The 18,411-nt window shown below is 59.6% G+C and overlaps 1 protein-coding gene across 2 annotated transcripts in view; it reads right to left on the bottom strand.

Annotated features, from left to right (window-relative positions):
* OBSCN (obscurin, cytoskeletal calmodulin and titin-interacting RhoGEF) overlaps positions 1 to 18,411 on the bottom strand; it is a 158,108-nt gene that overhangs the window by 40,289 nt on the left and 99,408 nt on the right. For both annotated transcript variants that reach the window (XM_029216329.1, XM_029216330.1), the window contains exons 37-51: positions 16,163 to 16,426; positions 15,344 to 15,607; positions 14,758 to 15,021; positions 13,798 to 14,064; positions 13,318 to 13,584; positions 12,943 to 13,215; positions 12,072 to 12,344; positions 11,554 to 11,750; positions 11,307 to 11,382; positions 4,643 to 4,915; positions 3,554 to 3,829; positions 2,940 to 3,227; positions 2,532 to 2,807; positions 1,516 to 1,889; positions 137 to 995 (exon numbers count right to left, since the gene is read on the bottom strand). In XM_029216329.1, the coding sequence (XP_029072162.1) occupies positions 137 to 995; positions 1,516 to 1,889; positions 2,532 to 2,807; positions 2,940 to 3,227; positions 3,554 to 3,829; positions 4,643 to 4,915; positions 11,307 to 11,382; positions 11,554 to 11,750; positions 12,072 to 12,344; positions 12,943 to 13,215; positions 13,318 to 13,584; positions 13,798 to 14,064; positions 14,758 to 15,021; positions 15,344 to 15,607; positions 16,163 to 16,426 (4,491 nt within the window). The remainder of the gene's footprint in view (positions 1 to 136; positions 996 to 1,515; positions 1,890 to 2,531; positions 2,808 to 2,939; positions 3,228 to 3,553; positions 3,830 to 4,642; positions 4,916 to 11,306; positions 11,383 to 11,553; positions 11,751 to 12,071; positions 12,345 to 12,942; positions 13,216 to 13,317; positions 13,585 to 13,797; positions 14,065 to 14,757; positions 15,022 to 15,343; positions 15,608 to 16,162; positions 16,427 to 18,411) is intronic.

The raw sequence follows: 18,411 nt of genomic DNA, 5'->3' as shown, positions 1-18,411 counted from the left end.
GGCTGCATGTACGAACAGCCAGAAGCTATAGCCCCTTGAGCTAAACCTCCTTGAGTTTTCAGCTGACCCTGGTCACCGCTGCTGCCTTCGCTCTTCCTCTCCCCTCACCCCTGACCCAGGCAGCTTGCAGACTCACCTGCCTCTGCAGCCAGTACTGGCTCCGGAGGCGCTGCAGGGGTGGAGGCCACCTTGCCAATGCGCATCTCCACCCCATGCAGCCCCTGCTCTGACAGGCTGATGTCCACTCTGTTGTCCAGCGTGCCAAACATGTCCCGGAAGCAGGTGGCTGCCCGGCGGGCCTCGGCAAGCGTCTCGAAGCGGATGCAGATGGACTGTTCATCTTCGCGGTATGTCTGCCAGTCCCCAGGCTCCTCGGGCTCTGCCTTGCCCTTGTCAGCGCTGAAGATCTCCTCGTCTGAAACCTCTGCCGGGCCCTTGGTGCGGAACAGGCGGCGCAGCCGCCGGGCGGCCCGGCGGAAGGTGTCATCCAGCTCACTCCCGGAGGAACTCTCGGTCTCACTCTCCATCCCACTGACCACCACACAGGCACTGTGGGCCACACGGCCAAACTTGTTGCTCACCTGACAGGTATAGTGGCCAGCGTCGGCCCGGCGCAGGCTAGTGACCAGCAGAGAGCAGGTGCCATCCCCAAGCTGGTCAATGTGGTGGTGCCGGCCATCAGTCAGCTGCACACCGTCCTTCAACCAGTGGGCACGCACATCTGTCTTGCTGGACACTACACACTCCAGATGCAGGACATCTCCCACCTGTGCCACGGTGTCCCCAAACGTGTGGCAGAACACAGGCCCCTCCTGCTGCTGTATCTTCTTCCGGACCTTATAACCCTTGAAGGCAGCCTGGATCTTCACTGCTGCCTTGTCCACGGATAGGTCACCCAAGTCCCCAACGCTCAGGTCTCCTGGTGGTGGGGGTACTGAAGCTGGCTTCTCCTGCTGCTTTTGTGGCTTCCCAGAAGGGGCGGCTGGGGCCTCAACCTGTGTGCACAGATAAGGTGGGGCACCTGAGGCCCGGGACAGGGAAAGGATCGTGTAGGGACACACACAGGGCAGGGGGAAGCAGAGCCCAGGTCTCCTGCCCCAGCTCCACGCCTTGCTCCTGCATGCCTGCTGCCTGCTACCTGCTGTCAACTGCACTACCTTCACTGAGGCCAAATGCCTGATGGCTTCTGTTGCTTCCAAAAAGCAAGCCCACCCTCCCTAAAACTGCTTTCCCCAGAGCAGGACAGAGTTGTGAGAAATACCAAGGAGAGATAGGTTCCAGCTCTTCAGAAAAGAAGTTTTAACAGCCACGTGGATGGATGGGTAGGTGGATGGTCGCTGGATGGGTAGATGGATGACCAACAGATGGGAAGATGGTGGGTGGGTGGAAGAAAGGCTAAACGGATGGTGGATGGACCGACGAACAAGGGTGGAGAGATGATGTGTGGATGAATGACAGAGTGGCAAAGATCTAAGAGACCCAGGCCTCTCCTTGTAGGCCAAGCTGGAGACTCACCTTGCTGGCCAGTGGTGAAGCACTGGCCCTCCCAGCCTTCTTGAGGTAGGTAACCAGGGAAGGAGTGCCCGCACGGGACTCGTCGTCAGAGCTGGTGTGTGAGAGGTCAGCCTCGCCAGTGCGTGCCAGCTCGTCAGCCGTGGAAGAGTCCTCAGAGAGGTCGGGAGCCTCCTGCTCTACCTCCTGCCGCAGGCACTGCGGGCGTCCGTCCTCCTCGGGCAGCTCGCTGATGGAGTCCAGCGTAGGCTCTCGGCTCATGCGGCGCTTCCGGGCCAGGGCCTCCCACAGGAGATGCAGGTCGCCTTCCTGGGCTGCCTCAGGGGGCAGGCTGGGCTGTGTGGGGACCTCATCCCCAGATTCTGGGGTCAGCACCACTGAGGAGGGCAGGAAACGGGTCAGTCAGGCAGGGACAGAGCCATAACCCCAGGCCGGCCTTAGCTACTGACCACGGTTCCCCTTATAGGCCTCTGCTGCCTGCCTGGGCCCCCAAGAGTTCTGATGCACCCTGTATACAAGGTTTTCGAGGCTCTGAATGGCCCTCTCTAGGCCTCAGCATCCCCTGATCAACCCAGACCTCAGTCTTCCTCCTGCACAGGAGGGGATGACCACAGGGAACACCAGGCCAGGGTCAGTGCAGGTGCAGGGGGCTCAGAGTGGAGGGGGTTCAGAGTGGAGGGGGCTCAGGGTGCAGGGGAGCTCAGAGTGCAGGGGGCTCAGAGTGTAGGGATTCAACGCTTTAAAGAACCAGCAGTGGACACCAAGGGCTGCATTGGCCAGGATCCCACTCAGAGAGTGATGTGACCTCAGATGCCAATGATGTGGGTTCTGACAGGAGGCTGAGCCACAGGGATCTGTTCATCTCCCCACCCCGGGCCTCAGTCTTTCTTGGTGTGAGGCAGTGTCCTCAAGAGGACCTCCTGCAGTTCCCCGAGAGAACCAGTGAGCAAAAGGGCTGGCCCTCTCCACATCCCAGGGCTCCTCCCTCCACTGGGCACGCTGGGCCCTGGGAGACATACCCTGGAAGGCAGCAGCCGCCACAGAGACAGGGTCCCGTGCAGGGGCACAGCGATACTCGCCCTGGTCCTCCGCTGAGAAGTCCCGAATCAACAGCGTCTGCCGCCGACCCCGGCAGAGAAGCTGGAAGCGCCCACTGGGCTGGATGCGCTCTGTTCCCTTCAGCCAGATGACCTCACCAGCCTCGGCCACCTCACACTCCAGACACAAGTCCTCCCCAGCTGCCACCTGCCGGCTCTCAGGGCCAGGGGGTGCAGGCGTGGGCTCCCGGGGCTCTGCTGGGAGAAGCGGTCAGGAACAGGAGGGGCGCATCAGTAAGGACACGGGCAGGAACCCCCGGCTTAGACAGGCCTTGAGGTCTCCAGGCTAGACCCCCACCCTCATAAACCAGGACCAAGGCAGCAACTCACCAAGCCTCACTGTCTGGGGCAGGTACACAGGCTCACCAGCGCCTGCCGCGCCCACTGCGGCCACACGGAAGCGGTAGGTCTCCCCGGGGACCAGGCCATCCACCAGGCACTCGGGCCCGGGCACCAGCTCGTGGCACAGCTGCCACTCTCCTGTGGCCGCTGCCTTCACCTCTACCCGATAGCCACAGAGGCCGCCTCCGCCGTCACTCGTGGGAGCCACCCAAGACAGTGTCACGGAGCTGTCACTGCGCCCCACCACCTCGGCGTCCTCTGGGGGGTCGGGGAGGCCTGCGGGGGCGGGCAGGAGGCACAAGGTCAGTGCAGCGGCTGGCAGTCAGCACCCGCAGCCCCGCCCACCCTGGGGTCTGCTGGTGGGGCACAGTATGGTCCACCCCCCAGAGTCCTGTGAGCAGCTGTGCCCTACAGCCCGGCCTTTCTGAAGGGGCGAGGATGGTGCGTTTGAGTCACAGGAAGACTGTGTGCCCAGAGGCCACCGAGTGTGGGGGGCCACGGAAAGCCCCCAGCAGCCTCTGAAGCTGAAACCTCCTGCCCCCCGACCTGTCTCCCCGAGAGCCCTGGACCCGAGCTGGAGCAGGCAGACCCAAGCCACCCACCCAGCACAGTGAGCCTCGCAGAGGCCACGGCATCACGGGCGGCGAAGGCGACCTCGCCGGCGTGGTGCAGCTGGGCCCGGTGCAGCAGCAGGGTGTGGTGGCTGCCTTCGGCGGTGACTGTCCAGTCTGCGTCGTCAGGCTGCACAGAGGCTCCGTTTATGTACCAGGTCGCCTCACCCACCGGCACTGTCTCGCTGAGCGTGCAGCTGAAGCTGGCCCGCCCCCCGGCCAGCACGGCTGCATCCCGGGGTGCCTCCAAGACCTCCAAGCGCCAGCCTGTGGGGCGGGGTGGCAGTGTGAGCTCAGGGGCCAAGGGGTGGCCTGGGGTGGGGCGGGGCTCGGAGACACCCATGCCACCCCCTCCCGTCACCCCCGAGAAGAGGAGGGCACCAGCCTCAGGTGGGAGTGGCCTCAGAGATCAACATTCCCAAGGCTACCACCCCATGCTCCTGTGGGCAAGTCTCAGAAATCGATGCCCTTCCCAGAAGCCCCAGCTTCCCCCCCCCCCAACCCCACACTCCACCCCTGACCAAGCAGCTGGGTACCCAGTGGGAGGAGTCTCTGAGACCCACAGCCCCCTGCTGCCCCAGCCCTGGCCTACTACCCACAGCCAAATATCCAGTGAGAGGGGTCTCAGTAACCTATGCCCCCTCCTAGGACCCCACCCCCCTCGCACCCCACAGTGTGATATCTCGTGCTCGTGGGAGGGCTCCGAGAGGCTCATGCCTCCAGCATCCCTGGCCTCAGCCCCTCCCCCTGCACCCAAGCAGTAAGGTATCCGGTATCTGGTGGGAGAGGTTGAAGAGCCCCAGGTTCCCACACAGTGGCCCTAGTCCACCCACCCCCGCCCCCTGCAGCCTGTGGTATTTGGTAGGACGGGTCTGAGAGACTCACACACATCCTGTGGTCCCAGCTCCACCCCCAGCATCCCTGCAGTGGGTGATCCCGTGGGAGGGGTCTCAGCGGCTGACCGCCCCCCTACATCCCCACCCTCCCACACTCTGGCAGTGGGGTATCAGTGGGAGGGATCGCAGAGAACCACCCTCCCCCCTTGGACCCAGCCCACCCTCCCGACCCCACAACTCTAACCCCGGACTGTGAGGAACGCAGATGTCACCACGTCCCCCGCCAGGAAGGTCACCCGGCAGCTGTCTCGAGGCCGCAGGTTTTTGAGCAGCAGCAGGTGCCGCAGGCCGTTCTCAAAGTAAACCACCTCGGCGTTCTCAGAGGTGCGCACCGGCTCATCATCCAGCAGCCAGGTGTGGGCGGCCACCTCCGGCTGGGACAAGAGGCACTCGAACAGCGCCTCACCGCCCTCAGGTGCCTCCACGTTCTCCAGGCCTCTCACCACAGTGTTCTTGGCTGCAGAAAGAAGGTGGCTCAGGGCATTCTCAGGGCTTCTCCAGCCCAGCACCCCCAAGAGTCACGTGGAAGAGCCCCCCTCAGGACAAAGGGCCTAAGAGAATGCAGCCAGGTGGGGGGCGTCTGGGTGTCCACCTGAAGTAGCCACACAGGGACTTCCCGACGCCCTGCCCATCCCCATGCCATCACCAGACCTGCGGCTGGGAAGGAGGGTCCTCCCCACCTCACACATAAGAAGCCTCACGAATGTTCACAGACTGAAAATTCACTGGCGGCCACAGCCGGGCTCAAACCCAGACGGAGGTTTATGCCTCTCAGCTTTGCTGCAGCATGGGGCTCTGGAAAAGTGTTCCATTCCTTTCCTCCCCAAGCCAGGCTGGCAGACCTGTTGGGCTCTCCCCTCACTCACTCAGACCAGACAGACCTCTGCCCTAATTTTCAGCCTGACCTAATTCTCTTGTACATACAGCCCAGGGGTCAGTAATAAGCAGCTATGCATTTTTCATGGAAGCCATGATGTCAGGCCTGGCATGCCAAGGCCCAGATCCAGCTCAATGCCTGGTCCCCAAGGGCTTGCCACCTCAATTCCCATGACAGGCCACCTGGACCCAAGGTGATCCAGTGGGCTTCAAAGTCCACGGGGGCTTCCTGAATGAGGTGGATCTCTGAGGATGGGTAGGGGAGGTGTCCAGGCAAGGGAAGAAATAAGAGGGGACACCATGATGGGACTGAAAAGGGATTTGTGGCAGGGGGGCAGCAGGGAGCCAGGCCAGTGGGGTGAAGGATGTAAAACAAGGTGGGGGGCAATAGGCAGGGGTAAGGGCAGGCAGGAAAGGAGCACCACATCACCCAAGGCTGTACAGGATGCTGGGGAGGTCTGGCCTTGACCCACACGACAGCAAGGAGCCACTGCGGTCACCGAGGGGGCGGCAGCCTGGCCGAAGCTCCAGGTCCACAGTCCCAGCTGCTGTCTGGGATATGCACCCCGAATGGAACCAGCACAAAGCCCTGATGCTCCCTCCTAGCTCGTCCACAGAGTCCACACACCCCTCAGGCAGGGGTGCCCACTCTGGACAGGGGTCCCCGAGGAGTTAAGAGGGGAGGGCATCTCAGAGCAGAGGACCCACGGGGCCCATCCACATCCCTCTCCTTGCCACCTTCCTGGCCCTGGTCTGCTCACATCACAGACCAGACTCCCCCCCATAACCCTGGCTCCTTTCCTCCCTAGGTCAGAACTGACAGAACCAACGGGGACCTAGGAGTGCATCCCACATCTCCACTGTGCTTGGACGGCTGCGACCAGCCCCATCAGGGCTGCAGCTGCTCTTGGCCGCGATGAGATGGTCGGGGACAGGGAGAAGGCTGGGCCTGCAATCAGCGCTGGAGTTCACCCTCCTTAGCTGCTATCCAAGGATCAAGGCTGCTTTATTTCTATAAAAGCCCAGATATTAAAGCAGCAGTGGTGAGCCCCTGAGGCCTCCCTCCTGCCACATCTCCTGCTTCTCTGCATTTTGTTCTCTACTCCCTGCCTGAGGCCTGAAGGCTCTGCCCCAGATGTCCACAAGCCCCCACCCCCGCTGCCTCCTTCAGGCCCAGGTCCACACTGCAGCCCCTCCCCACAGCTCTTCTCACATTTTCCTTCAGCTCCCACAGGAATGTCACCCCCTGAAGGGAGAGAGTTTTGTCTGTTCACTGCTGTGCCCCCAGGGGCCAAAAAAAAAGTGTTTAAAAACTTAAGTTATTGAACTAGTGTGTGAATGGGGTGTGAGCGACCTCAGGCGGCCAGTGGCCCGGACCAGGTCCCACCTGCTCTTCCCAGCTTGGATGGCCCCCTGACAACTGCCTGACAGCTGCCAGCTCACTCACCACTGGGAACGTTTCAGGTTTTCCCAAATAGAGAGTGGCTTCAGCCAAATGGCACCTCCGCCCCTGCAGAGCTGCAGCCCATTGTCTCCCCTCCTTGGCCCCCCATAGGGTATCCTGGCTGTGTTGCCAGATAGGGAAGTGGGGCTCAGGGCATCCTCTGAGTGACCAGCCCGGGAAGGGGCAGAGCTGGGGTCTGAGCTCAGTATTCGTGGAGCTCAGCCAGTGGCCCTCCTCTGCTCTAGGACACAGCCCCCGTCTATGGCCACACAGGCCCCAGGCCCGCCCACCCACCTGCTTGCCTGGAGGCTGCCTCCCTGCCTGCCTCTACCTCCACCCCTCCCCGACAGGCTGAGCTGGATACAGATTCTTCAAGCAGCCTCTGCCCTTGTGTTTTCTAGCTGTGCTGTCCTGTCAGGCTGCCTGGGGAGGAGAAGGGGTCTGGGTGGGTAGGCTCAGAGCCTAGGGTCTGCTTACTGGGGTCCCATCTTTCTAGCACGCTGTCCCTGCCTGCCATTTCACCATTATGGCTCCACATGAGCAGCACCATAGCTGTGCTGGGCCTGGGGCTGCCCGCCAGACGGCCTCACCTTGCACTTGCAGCAGGGCCACCACGCGGGTGCCCGCGGCCTCACAAGTATAGATGCCGCTGTCGCAGGGCAAGGCCGGCCTGAAGGACAGCCTGGCCACGGTCCAGTCCTGCTCTATGATGACACGGCGCCCATCAGCGCACACCTCCTGCTCGTCCTTCGTCCACGTGGCCTGCACGGGCCGTGAGTACTGGCAGAGGAGTTCAGCCGGGCCACCCTCCTCCACTGCCAGGTCCTGCATGGCACTGACCACTTCCACTGTGGGATCTGTCGGCCGACAGGCCAGGCACGCGTCAGCTGGAGCAGTGTGACTGCGGCCCACCCACCCTCTGCAGTCAGCATCAGCGACTCGGAGGCAAGCAAAAGCAGGGCTGTGGTAGAAGGGGGACTCACCCCGGTGACCCAGGGCCCTCCACGTGGGGCAAACCTTGCCCCCATACACCCCCGCCCACAGCAGACTGTTGGCTCAGTCTCCATCCACTGGGCCTCTCCTAGCCACTGTTTCCCCTGAGCCCTCACTTCCTCTAGCCCAGGGCGCATGTTGCCCCAGTAGGACACAACAACCACTCCTGAAAGCCCTTGGGCCCGTTCGGGCTCCACAGCTCCGATGGGCACTTGGCACCCCCAGCCCAACTTATCCCTTCTCCAGGGGCCTTGTCGCCTGCCCCCTCAGGGCTCCCACCCCATCTCCATCTGCTGAAATCCTATTAACAAACGGTTTGCCCCTCTGACCTGGGCAAATGTCCACATTTATTCTGCAAGAGCACGGAGGAGGCCAGTTGACAAATATGCCAGTCGAAGCCACACTGGGCTGCTGTGCCAGAAGTTGCCAGTGCCCCCACTGGGAGGGCGGCTGAGGGGGTTCCCTGGAAGCCCACTACCCTCCCCAAGGACTAGCTCTTTCCCAGTAAGGGCGCAAGACCCTGACCAAGCCAACAGCACAGGAAGCAGCTACAAGCAAGGACAGTGCAGGCCATGCCCAGGGCTGGGAAAGCTGCCTTCACCTCCAGGCTGCTCTCTGGGTATGTGACTGAGGGAGGGGCAACCGCAGAGTGGTGGCCAGGTGGGCAGCCGTGCCCAGGGCCCTATAAGCAGGTGGGAATGGGGTCGGCCTCCAGTTTCACTGCTGAGTCCGGCCTTCTTTCTCATCCCGCAGGTGGGACTGCAGCCTGCCCACAGTGCGCACTCATGGTACACACAGAGAGACGCCCAGTCTGCGTGCTGGAGGCCAGTCCCTGAACTCCCACCCTGGGAGCCCGCAGGAAGCGTGCAGGGGCAGCAGGGGCAGAAGCTCCAGCATAGGGCAGGGTTCCATCGGCTGGTACCTTTGACCAACAACTTGGCCCTGGAGACCAAGGGCCCTGCACGGAAGGTGATGGTGCCTGAGTCAGCGACCCCCAGGCCTGAGAGCGTGAGAGAATGGAAGGTCCCATCACGCACGGAGATGGCACTCTGGGGGCCGTCCTGCAGCAGGGTCCCATCCAGCCACCAGTGGGCCTCCGGCCCACCCGCACGGGACACCTCACAGGAGAACGTGGCCACCTCCCCCGCAAAGACGTCCACGTTCTGTAAGCCACGTACCAGGCACGGTGCTGCCTCTGTGCAAGAGGGCGAAAGGAGGGGAGCTGGGGGTACCCTGGGTCTGTGGGGCCACCCTGAGGTCCACCATGCTGGAGGCAGCCTGGGGCTGGGGTCTAGAAGTCTACCCAGGCCAGCTGGCACCCCCTGCTCACAAAGTGAGACATGAAGACCACCCATAGCCTGTGGAAAGCCAGCTCAGCCCCCCTGCACCTCACAGCCCCCTTCAGAACATGTTCGGTTTCATCAAAGGAGACCAATGACCGGCATCTCACCCTTTTCAGAAGGCAGAATTGACAAGCCCCAAGTCCCATGGCTGCCATCTTTATGGGGTTCAGTGTGGGATAGAGAAGAGAGGTCATGGGGTCCACCTCTCTGAGACGGAGGGGGTCTGCTCAGGAAGTGACCCTTTCTTCCCGGGAGTGTGGAAGCAGATGCTTCTCCCATCCCCAGAGGGCCGTTTGTCCAGATGCCCCCTAAGGTCCCTTTGGCCCTAAGATTCTGGGGCCCTAATGCAAAATGGCAATTTCCCCCTGATCTGTCACACAGCAGGGCATGAGCCCAGGTGGTTTCCCAGATGCCTGCTCTGTGCCTGCACACCCGCCCCAGCCAGGCTCTCCCTCAGAAGCCCTCCACGTCCCTCCTAGGCATGCACAATCAACTCTCTAGTCCCAGGCCCACACCAGCCCCTCCATGTTCTCCCAAGAGTGCATATCTAACTGTATCCCCAACCTGCTCCACCAGCTCCCCATTCCCATCTTCAGCACAGTTCCCAAGCTTCCCTGTATCCCACCAACCACCCATCTGCACAAGCTCATGCTCATGGCTCTCTGCCTGAAGCCATAGCTGCTGTCTGTACATGAGCCAGTTTGCCCCAACTGGGGACACCGGGTTGAGAGGGGCCAAGGCACTTCCCTCAGTGGGATCTGCAAGACCCAGCCCAGCTCCATGCTGCCTCTCACAGACACCCACTCTGATGAATACATGAGGCCCCTCCTGGCCTGACTCTTCTCAGGACACACTGGATACTGCCCCTTCCCATCATTCAACTTGAGGGCACTGCACTCTGGAGACTTTCCCAGCCCCACAGGCCACAAGAAGACTCGGGGTGGGGACGCCTGAGACTCAGGACACACTGTCTCCATGTACAACTCCCCCAGCAGATTGGGGACTCACTGAGGGGAGAGCTGCAAATGGCCCCTCTCGAGGTAGATAGTAAATATATGATGGACAGACAGTGGATGGATGAGTGGATGGATGGGTGAGTGGATGGGTGGGTGAATGGATGGTGGATGGATGGACAGATAATGGATAAATGATGGCTGGCTGGATGGCTGAATGGTAGATGGATAAACGGATGGATAGGTGGATGAATGGGTAGATGGTGGACAGATGGATGAATGGATGGACATAGGGATGGATGGTAGTAGAATGATGGTTAGATGGATGGATGGTGGATAGATGGATGATTGATGGTGGATAGATGGTGGACAGATGGGTAGATGCTAGATGCATGGGGAGATGGTGGCTCGATGGATGGATAGATGGATGAATTAATGATGGATAGATGGTGGATGGATAAAAGTATTGATGGTAGATAATGGTGGGTGGATGGATGGATGGACGATGGATGGTTGATGAATGGATGGAGGCTGAATAAATGGATGGACAGATGGATCGAAGGATGGATGGAATAGAGGGGTGGGTGGATGCATGCATGCATAGATGGATGGGTAAATGGTGGATGGGTTGATGGCCAGTGGATGGTAGATGGACAGGACCAGTATGAGAGCCAGGAGTAGGACAGCAAGGGAGGGTCTCTCATGGCCAGGTATCCAGAGATGACTAACTCTGGGGACAAGGTATAACAAGTTGAAGGTCCTTAAATCCTATTTGCATGTCTGGGCTCAGGTACACTATGCCCCAAACCACTCACGTGTCACAGGTGTGCTATTGTATCAACATCTGGGAGCCTGTCAGGTATGCAGGTGTGTGTAAATGTGGACAAGAGCACACAAACCTGCATCACAAGGAGTAGCTATATGGAGGGTACAAGTCCAGAAGGCCCTGCCTCCATCTCAGGGCCCAGGTCCCCAGCAGCCAGACTCCCCATCTCCCCTCCTACACACAGCACTGATCCCACACAAGGACCCAACGTACACCAGAATTTCTCAGGCTGATCTTCACTAGCCCACCTCCAGTGGCTTTAGTGGTCAAGAGTGGAAAACTGTCACCCCACAGCAAGATCACTGCTGGAAGGCTCAGGTTTCTGGCCTTACCACCTGCCAACAGTTCCTTGAGTAGGGAAACATGGACACCTACAAGCAGGAAGGCTGGGTGTATAGGAGGGGGCTGCCCACCTGTGACCTTCAGCTGGGCCTCTGAGTGACATGAGCCCACTTGGAAACTGACGGTTCCGGCATCTTCAGGGGTCACCTGTGGAAGCAGAGATGGGGGCATCAGCCCAGCAGTGCCATTTCAACCACCTCTACTTTGCAAGTCCCCAGCCCATTTCCACTGGAGTTGAAACCTTCCCTCTCCCACCCCTGGGGGGTGGGAAGGCCCCTGGATGCACTGCAGGGTACAGGCAGGTCTGGGGAACACCACCTTGTGCAGCGTGAGCAAGTGGAGTGTGCCATGCTCCACCGTGATGTCGTTCATCTCGTTGGCCTGCAGGGGCACCCCTCCCAGGGCCCAGTGGACCTCCTGGCCCAAGGTCCTTGACAGTCGGCACTGGAAGTGGGCGTCCTGGCCCTCGCTGAGCTGCACATCCTGCAGGGGCTCCAGGATGGTCACCTCAGGGGCTGCATGGGTTGGGGGTGGGGTAGAGGCATGGCATCAGCCTCCGTGTCTGGGATGGCCCTCCCCCACCATCAGGAGCACCTCCCAGTCCCCAGGGTCTGCCCCCAGCACCCCTGCCCCAATCCCTGAAGACAAGCACACTGGGCACCACTCTACCCCAACATCTTGGGTCACCCCAGAATCACTCATTCACCACCAGTTCCCCACCCTCAAAGGCAGGAAAGCTTGTCATCTATCACTGTCCCTTGACAGGGCCTGGGCCAAGGAGGACCTGGATGTTCTGGCCCCAAGCACAGTGAGCAGTGAGGCCCAGCTCCTGCTACCTGTGACCGTGAGTTCGGCAGAGGATGTGTGGAGGCCCACGCGGAAGGAGACAGTGCCCGCATCCTCGGGAGTCACGCTCTTCAGCCGCAGTGTATGGGTGCGGCCACCCCGCACGGCCACTTCTGTCACCTCACTGCTCTGCAGTGGCAGGCCCTGGAGGCGCCACTCCACATCCACGGACTCAGCCCGCGACACTTCACAGCTGAACTCTGCTTCCCCGTCGGCCTGCACCTCGGTGTCAACCAGGCCCCGCACAATGGTCACCTCAGGCTCTGGAGTGTGGGCAAAGGGGGCCTTTACCAGCCAGGTCAGAGCACCTGGGCCAAGCTCCCATGCCCCCCGCCCCAACTCACCTCCAGGAAGCCCTCCCAGGCACTCTCATGCTCTTCTCCTGCCACACAGCCTCTATCTGCCCCACGTGAGATTCATCACCCAGCTGGCTCACAACACAGCTCCCTACCATGACACTGAGCTACTGGGGACAGAGCTTGGGCTGGGGGCACCTCTGTCTGGAGGAAGTGGGCAAGGGATTGTGGGGTGGTGGGCTGCTTTTGTTCCTTCCCCCACCTGTGGCCAGCCCTGCCCTGGCTGGGACACCAGGGAGGCAGGAGCTCACAGAGGGTGGCCCAGGCCAGGCTGCCCCACCTGCTGGCAGGGGCGGGAGGCAGGGCAGTGTTAAGGGCTACGGTTTCCTCACCGTCGACGCTCTTTTCTAGGGGCACCAGCTCCAGAGTGGTGCAGAGAAAGCTTGCAAACCCAGGGGTCTTACAGCCGCCCCAGAACAGCACCCGGCAAGAGGGGGTACCGGGATGGGCCAGGTGTGCCCCCAGGGCAGCTATATGGGGAGTGGGTGTGGCAGGGAGGGCTCACCTTTGACTGTGAGGGAGGCCAAGGTTTTCTGGCTGCCCACCATGCAGGTGTACTCGCCCGTGTCCTTGGCCTCAAGTCCGTGGATCAGCAGCTCACACGTGGCCCCCTTGCATCTCATCTCATACTTGGGACTCCCTTGCAGTTCCACACCCTCCTTGAGCCACAGCACGGGGGCCCCAGGCTCTGAGTCATTCAGCTGGCAGCACAGCCGGGCCACACCACCCGCCTCCTGCTCTGTACTCTGCAGCTCCGTCTTAAACGTGGGCCTAGGGGCTGGGGGGTCAGGGAGGGGCTCTTAGGGCTGCTACTCAAGGCGCCTGCCAGCTCCATGGGGGCTGAGGGGCCTGGGGAGGGCAGGGGCCCTGGGAAGCTCACCGCGGACAGAGAGGCTGGCAGTGCTCTGTGCATGGCCTGTGTCGCAGGTGTAGGGGCCGGCATCCTCCTGCTCAGCACCGTGCACCAGCAGCTCAGCGGCTGTGCCCTCTAGCACCATCTGGTACTTGGCACAGGGGAAGAGCTGCAGGTAGCCCTTGTGCCACTCCACGCTGGCACCTGCCCGGCTCAGTTCACAGCGCAGGTGTGCCGTTGCACCCTCGTCTACCTCCTGGGCCTGCAGCTCCCGAAGGAACCTCACGGGTGCAACTACAGGGGTGAGGGAGAATATGAGGGCAGGTGCAGGAGCAGCTATGAGGGCAGCGGGGCCCAAAGGCGTGCAGCTAAGGCAGAGGGGTAGAGGGGGGAAGAGCTTCAGGCCAGGTCTGCCCCGCATTGCACGCGCGAGCCCATGTCACCTCCAGGGTGGAGGTGCGGCCCTGACAATCTCCCACAGTACGTGGGGCCAGCCTCGGGGCCCACCTGTGACGGTGAGGGTGGCGCTGGTGGCCTGGGAGCCGCAGGTGCAGGTGTATTCTCCAGTGTCCTCCCGGCGCAAGTCCCGAAACACCAGCTCCGCCACGTGGCCCCGCTGCTGTGGCTCCCAGCGCTCGTCAGCCTGCAGCTCCAGGCCACCCTTACTCCAGACCACAGCGGCGCTAGGCTCAGACAGCTCACACCGCAGGCTGGCTGAGGTGCCCTCCTCAGCCTGCAGGCTCTGCAGTGGCTTCCTGAACACCACCTGTGGGGCTGTGGGGTGGGGGTCAGGGGGTGGAGGGGAGAGAGAAGGTCAGCCCCAAGGCTGGTGCCCAGACACCCAGCCAGGAGACTGGCACCCCAAAACCCAGTCAGACCCACCCAGGGCCTAGGCCAGTTGTGGTCTGTGGCTTCACCCCAGCTGCCCGACCTGCCCAAAGCACCCAATGCCACGGGCTCCTGAAGGCTGTGGGTAGAAGTGGAGTCATGGGCCTGGGTCCACTCTAAGGGGAAGGAGGGACTGAACTGGGGGCTATGAGAGGAGCTCTGGATCTGACCCAGACTATTCTCATGCTGATCTCCACCCAGGAAGCCCACAGACAGGCCTGTATCCCTCCAGGTCATCAAGGTGGGGGCAGGGGGATCTCCTTGGACCCCTAGGGCAGGGCCATGACTGTCAGATCCTGACTAGAGGCTTTGGGGTATAAAGAGAAAGTTGACTGCATTATGACGGGTGGAGGGAGGGGAATAAGGTGGGAGTTCTTTCCCTACGGCAAGCGTATTTGGCTGGAGATCAGTAAGCAGACACAAGGACACTGAACAGAGCTCTAACGGGGGAGCACAAGGGTGACATAAAGAAACTGCACATGGCACAGAGGAGGCAAGCACTCATGGGGGGCCAGTGTGGGCACAAGAGACAAGGGCACAAATACAGGCTCCCAAGTAAGTCCACAGGGCCATCTTTACCCCTAATGGTCAGCGTGGCAGAGGTCCTCTCCTGCCCGCACACACAAGAGTACTCCCCGGCATCCGCCATAACCAGGCCACGAATCTCCAGCTCACATACGGCCCCGTCCTGCCTCAGGCTCACTCTGTCCCCGGCTCTGAGGGTCTCGGGCCCTTTCATCCACTCCACGGGGGCTGCCTTGCTCAGTTCACAGTGCAGTATGACCATGGCCCCTTCCGTGGCCTCTTCCTTCCTCAGACCCTTCGTGAACTTGGCAGGCAGGCCTGGAAATGGTCAGAAACAAACACTATCATGCTCTCTGAACACACAGAAGAATCAGGACGTGCACAGTACACAGAGGACACAAAACCCAGCTGGACACCAACCACCTGATGGGTGTGGCCAGCACACACTGTGGACTATGACTTTTAAAGGTCCAACCTGTACATGTGCCACACAACAGACAGGGACCATGACAGGGACAATAAAAGAATTATGGAAGGAAAAGGATAGTGAGACACAACAGTAGAAAAGGAAACTGAGAGCAGAGAGGTGGTGATGGGCAGCCACCAAATGCCATTCCACGTGGTCACATGTGGTCTTTACCCCTGACGGTGAGCGTGGCTGATGTCCTCTCCTGCCCGCACACACACGAGTACTCCCCAGCATCCTCCACGGTCAGGCCACGGATCTCCAGCTCACACACGGCTCCATCCTGCCTCAGGCTCACTCTGTCTCCAGCTCTGAGGGTCTCAGGCCCCTTCCTCCACTCCACAGGGGCTGCCTTGCTCAGCTCGCAGTGCAGTGTGACCATGGCCCCTTCTGTGGCCTCCTCCTTCCTCAGACCCTTTGTGAACTTGGTAGGAAGGGCTGGGAAAGTCAGAAAGACACAAACACTATAACACTCTCTAAAGGCACAGATTAGATAGGACGTTGACATCACAGAGAAGACACAAAACACAACTGGACATGGGCAATGTGCTGGGTGTGCCAAGCACACGCTGTGGACTGGGGCTTCCCTCGGCCCAGTCCGTTTAATGTGTGGCCGTGACACCTTCCGCAGACTCCTCAGGCAGCATGTTTGTACGAATCTGCTGGGCAGGGCTGGAGAGGGTAGGACAGTGTGGAGAACATCAGATTCTCCGGAGAATAATGGGGAACAGCACATGCCTGGATGGAGTAAAAGACACAGACACTAACAGGAAACAGGACAGAACGTGCAGTGACATGAGGGGTGGAAAGTAGCTCAGATGCTGGTTGCTCGTGGTTCACACAATAGCCCAGAAGGAGGAAGGAATTCTGTGGAGTTATGGGAAGAGGGTGGCACTGAAACGAGGAGGGTAAGGAGGATAAGTGCAGGGTGATGCCATGAAGTCAATAATTGGACAACAAAACACAGCTCTGCTTGGCCACGTGGGTCTTTACCCCTGACAGTGAGTGTGGATGAGGTTTTCTCCTGACCACACACACACGAGTACTCCCCGGCATCTGCCACAACTAGGTCACGGATCTCCAGCTCACACACGGCCCCGTCCTGCCTCAGGCTCACTCTGTCCCTGGCTCTGAGGGTCTCGGGCCCCTTCATCCACTCCACGGGGGCTGCCTTGTTCAGCTCACAGCGCATCATGGCCGTGGCCCCTTCCATGGCCTCTTCCTTCCTCAGACCCTTTGTGAACTTGGCAGGCAGGCCTGGAGATGGTCAGAAACACACAAACACTATCACCCTCTCTGAACACACAGAAGAATCAGGACATGCACAGTACATACAGGACACAAAACCCAACTGGACACAGATCCCCTGATGGGTGTGCCCAGTACACACTGTGGACTGTGACATTTAAAGGTCCAAACTGTACTTGTGTCACACAACAGACAGGGAACATGACAGGCAAAATAAAAGAATTATGGAAAAATAGATAGCTAGTGGGAAGCAGCCGCATAGCACAGGGAGATCAGCTTGGTGCTTTGTGACCACCTAGAGGGGTGGGATAGGGAGGGTGGGAAGGAGGAAGACACAAGAGGGAAGAGATATTGGAACATATGTATATGTATAACTAATTCACTTTGTTATAAAGCAGAAACTAACACGCATTGTAAAGCAATTATAGTCCAATAAAGGTGTTAAAAAAAAAAAACAAACCAAGGGGGACTTTGAAAAAAAAAAAGAATTATGGAAGGAAAAGGAACAGGATAGTGAGAGAGCAGGGTAGAAAAGGAAACTGAGAGCAGAGAGGTGATGGGCAGCCACCAAATGCCAGTCCACGTGGTCACACATGGTCTATACCCCTGACGGTGAGTGTGGCTGATGTCTTCTCCTGACCGCACACACACGAGTACTCCCCAGCATCCTCCACGGTCAGGCCACGGATCTCCAGCTCACACACGGCTCCATCCTGCCTCAGGCTCACTCTGTCTCCAGCTCTGAGGGTCTCAGGCCCCTTCCTCCACTCCACAGGGGCTGCCTTGCTCAGCTCGCAGTGCAGTGTGGCCGTGGCCCCTTCTATTGCCTCCTTCTTCCTCAGACCCTTTGTGAACTTGGTGGGAAGGGCTGGGAAAGTCAGAAAGACACAAACACTATAACACTCTCTAAAGGCACAGATTAGACAGGACATGGACATCACAGAGAAGACACAAAACACAACTGGACACGGGCAATGTGCTGGGTGTGCCAAGCACACGCTGTGGACTGGGGCTTCCCTCGGCCCAGTCCGTTTAATGTGTGGCCGTGACACCTTCTGCAGACTCCTCAGGCAGCATGTTTGTACGAATCTGCTGGGCAGGGCTGGAGAGGGTAGGACAGTGTGGAGAACATCAGATTCTCTGGAGATTACTGGGGAACAGCACATGCCTGGATGGAGTAAAAGACACAGACACTAACAGGAAACAGGACAGAACGTGCAGTGACACGAGGGGTGGAAAGTAGCTCAGATGCTGGTTGCTCGTGGTTCACACAACAGCCCAGAAGAAGGAAGGAATTCCGTGGAGTTATGGGAAGAGGGTGGCACTGAAACAAGGAAGGTAGGGAGGATAAGTGCAGGGTGATGCCATGAAGTCAATAATTGGACAACAAAACACAGCTCTGCTTGGCCACGTGGGTCTTTACCCCTGACAGTGAGTGTGGATGAGGTTTTCTCCTGACCACACACACACGAGTACTCCCCGGCATCTGCCACAACTAGGTCACGGATCTCCAGCTCACACACGGCCCCGTACTGCCTCAGGCTCACTCTGTCCCTGGCTCTGAGGGTCTCGGGACCCTTCCTCCACTCCACGGGGGCTGCCTTGTTCAGCTCACAGCGCATCATGGCCGTGGCCCCTTCCATGGCCTCTTCCTTCTTCAGACCCTTTGTGAACTTGGCAGGCAGGCCTGGAGATGGTCAGAAAACACACAAACACTATCACCCTCTCTGAACACACAGAAGAATCATGACATGCACAGTACATACAGGACACAAAACCCAACTGGACATTGACCACCTGATGGGTGTGCCCAGTACACACGGTGGACTATGACTCTTAAAGGTCCAACCTGTACATGTGCCACACAACAGACAGGGACCATGACAGGGACAATAAAAGAATTATGGAAGGAAAAGGATAGTGAGACACAACAGTAGAAAAGGAAACAGAGCAGAGAGGTGATGGGCAGCCACCAAATGCCAGTCCACGTGGTC

This window comes from Monodon monoceros, unplaced genomic scaffold (assembly GCF_005190385.1).
Source record: "Monodon monoceros isolate NGI ecotype Baffin Bay Population unplaced genomic scaffold, NGI_Narwhal_1 Super_Scaffold_12, whole genome shotgun sequence".
Classification (NCBI taxonomy): Eukaryota; Metazoa; Chordata; class Mammalia; order Artiodactyla; family Monodontidae; genus Monodon; species Monodon monoceros.
This window is presented reverse-complemented; position numbering and strand designations above follow the sequence as displayed.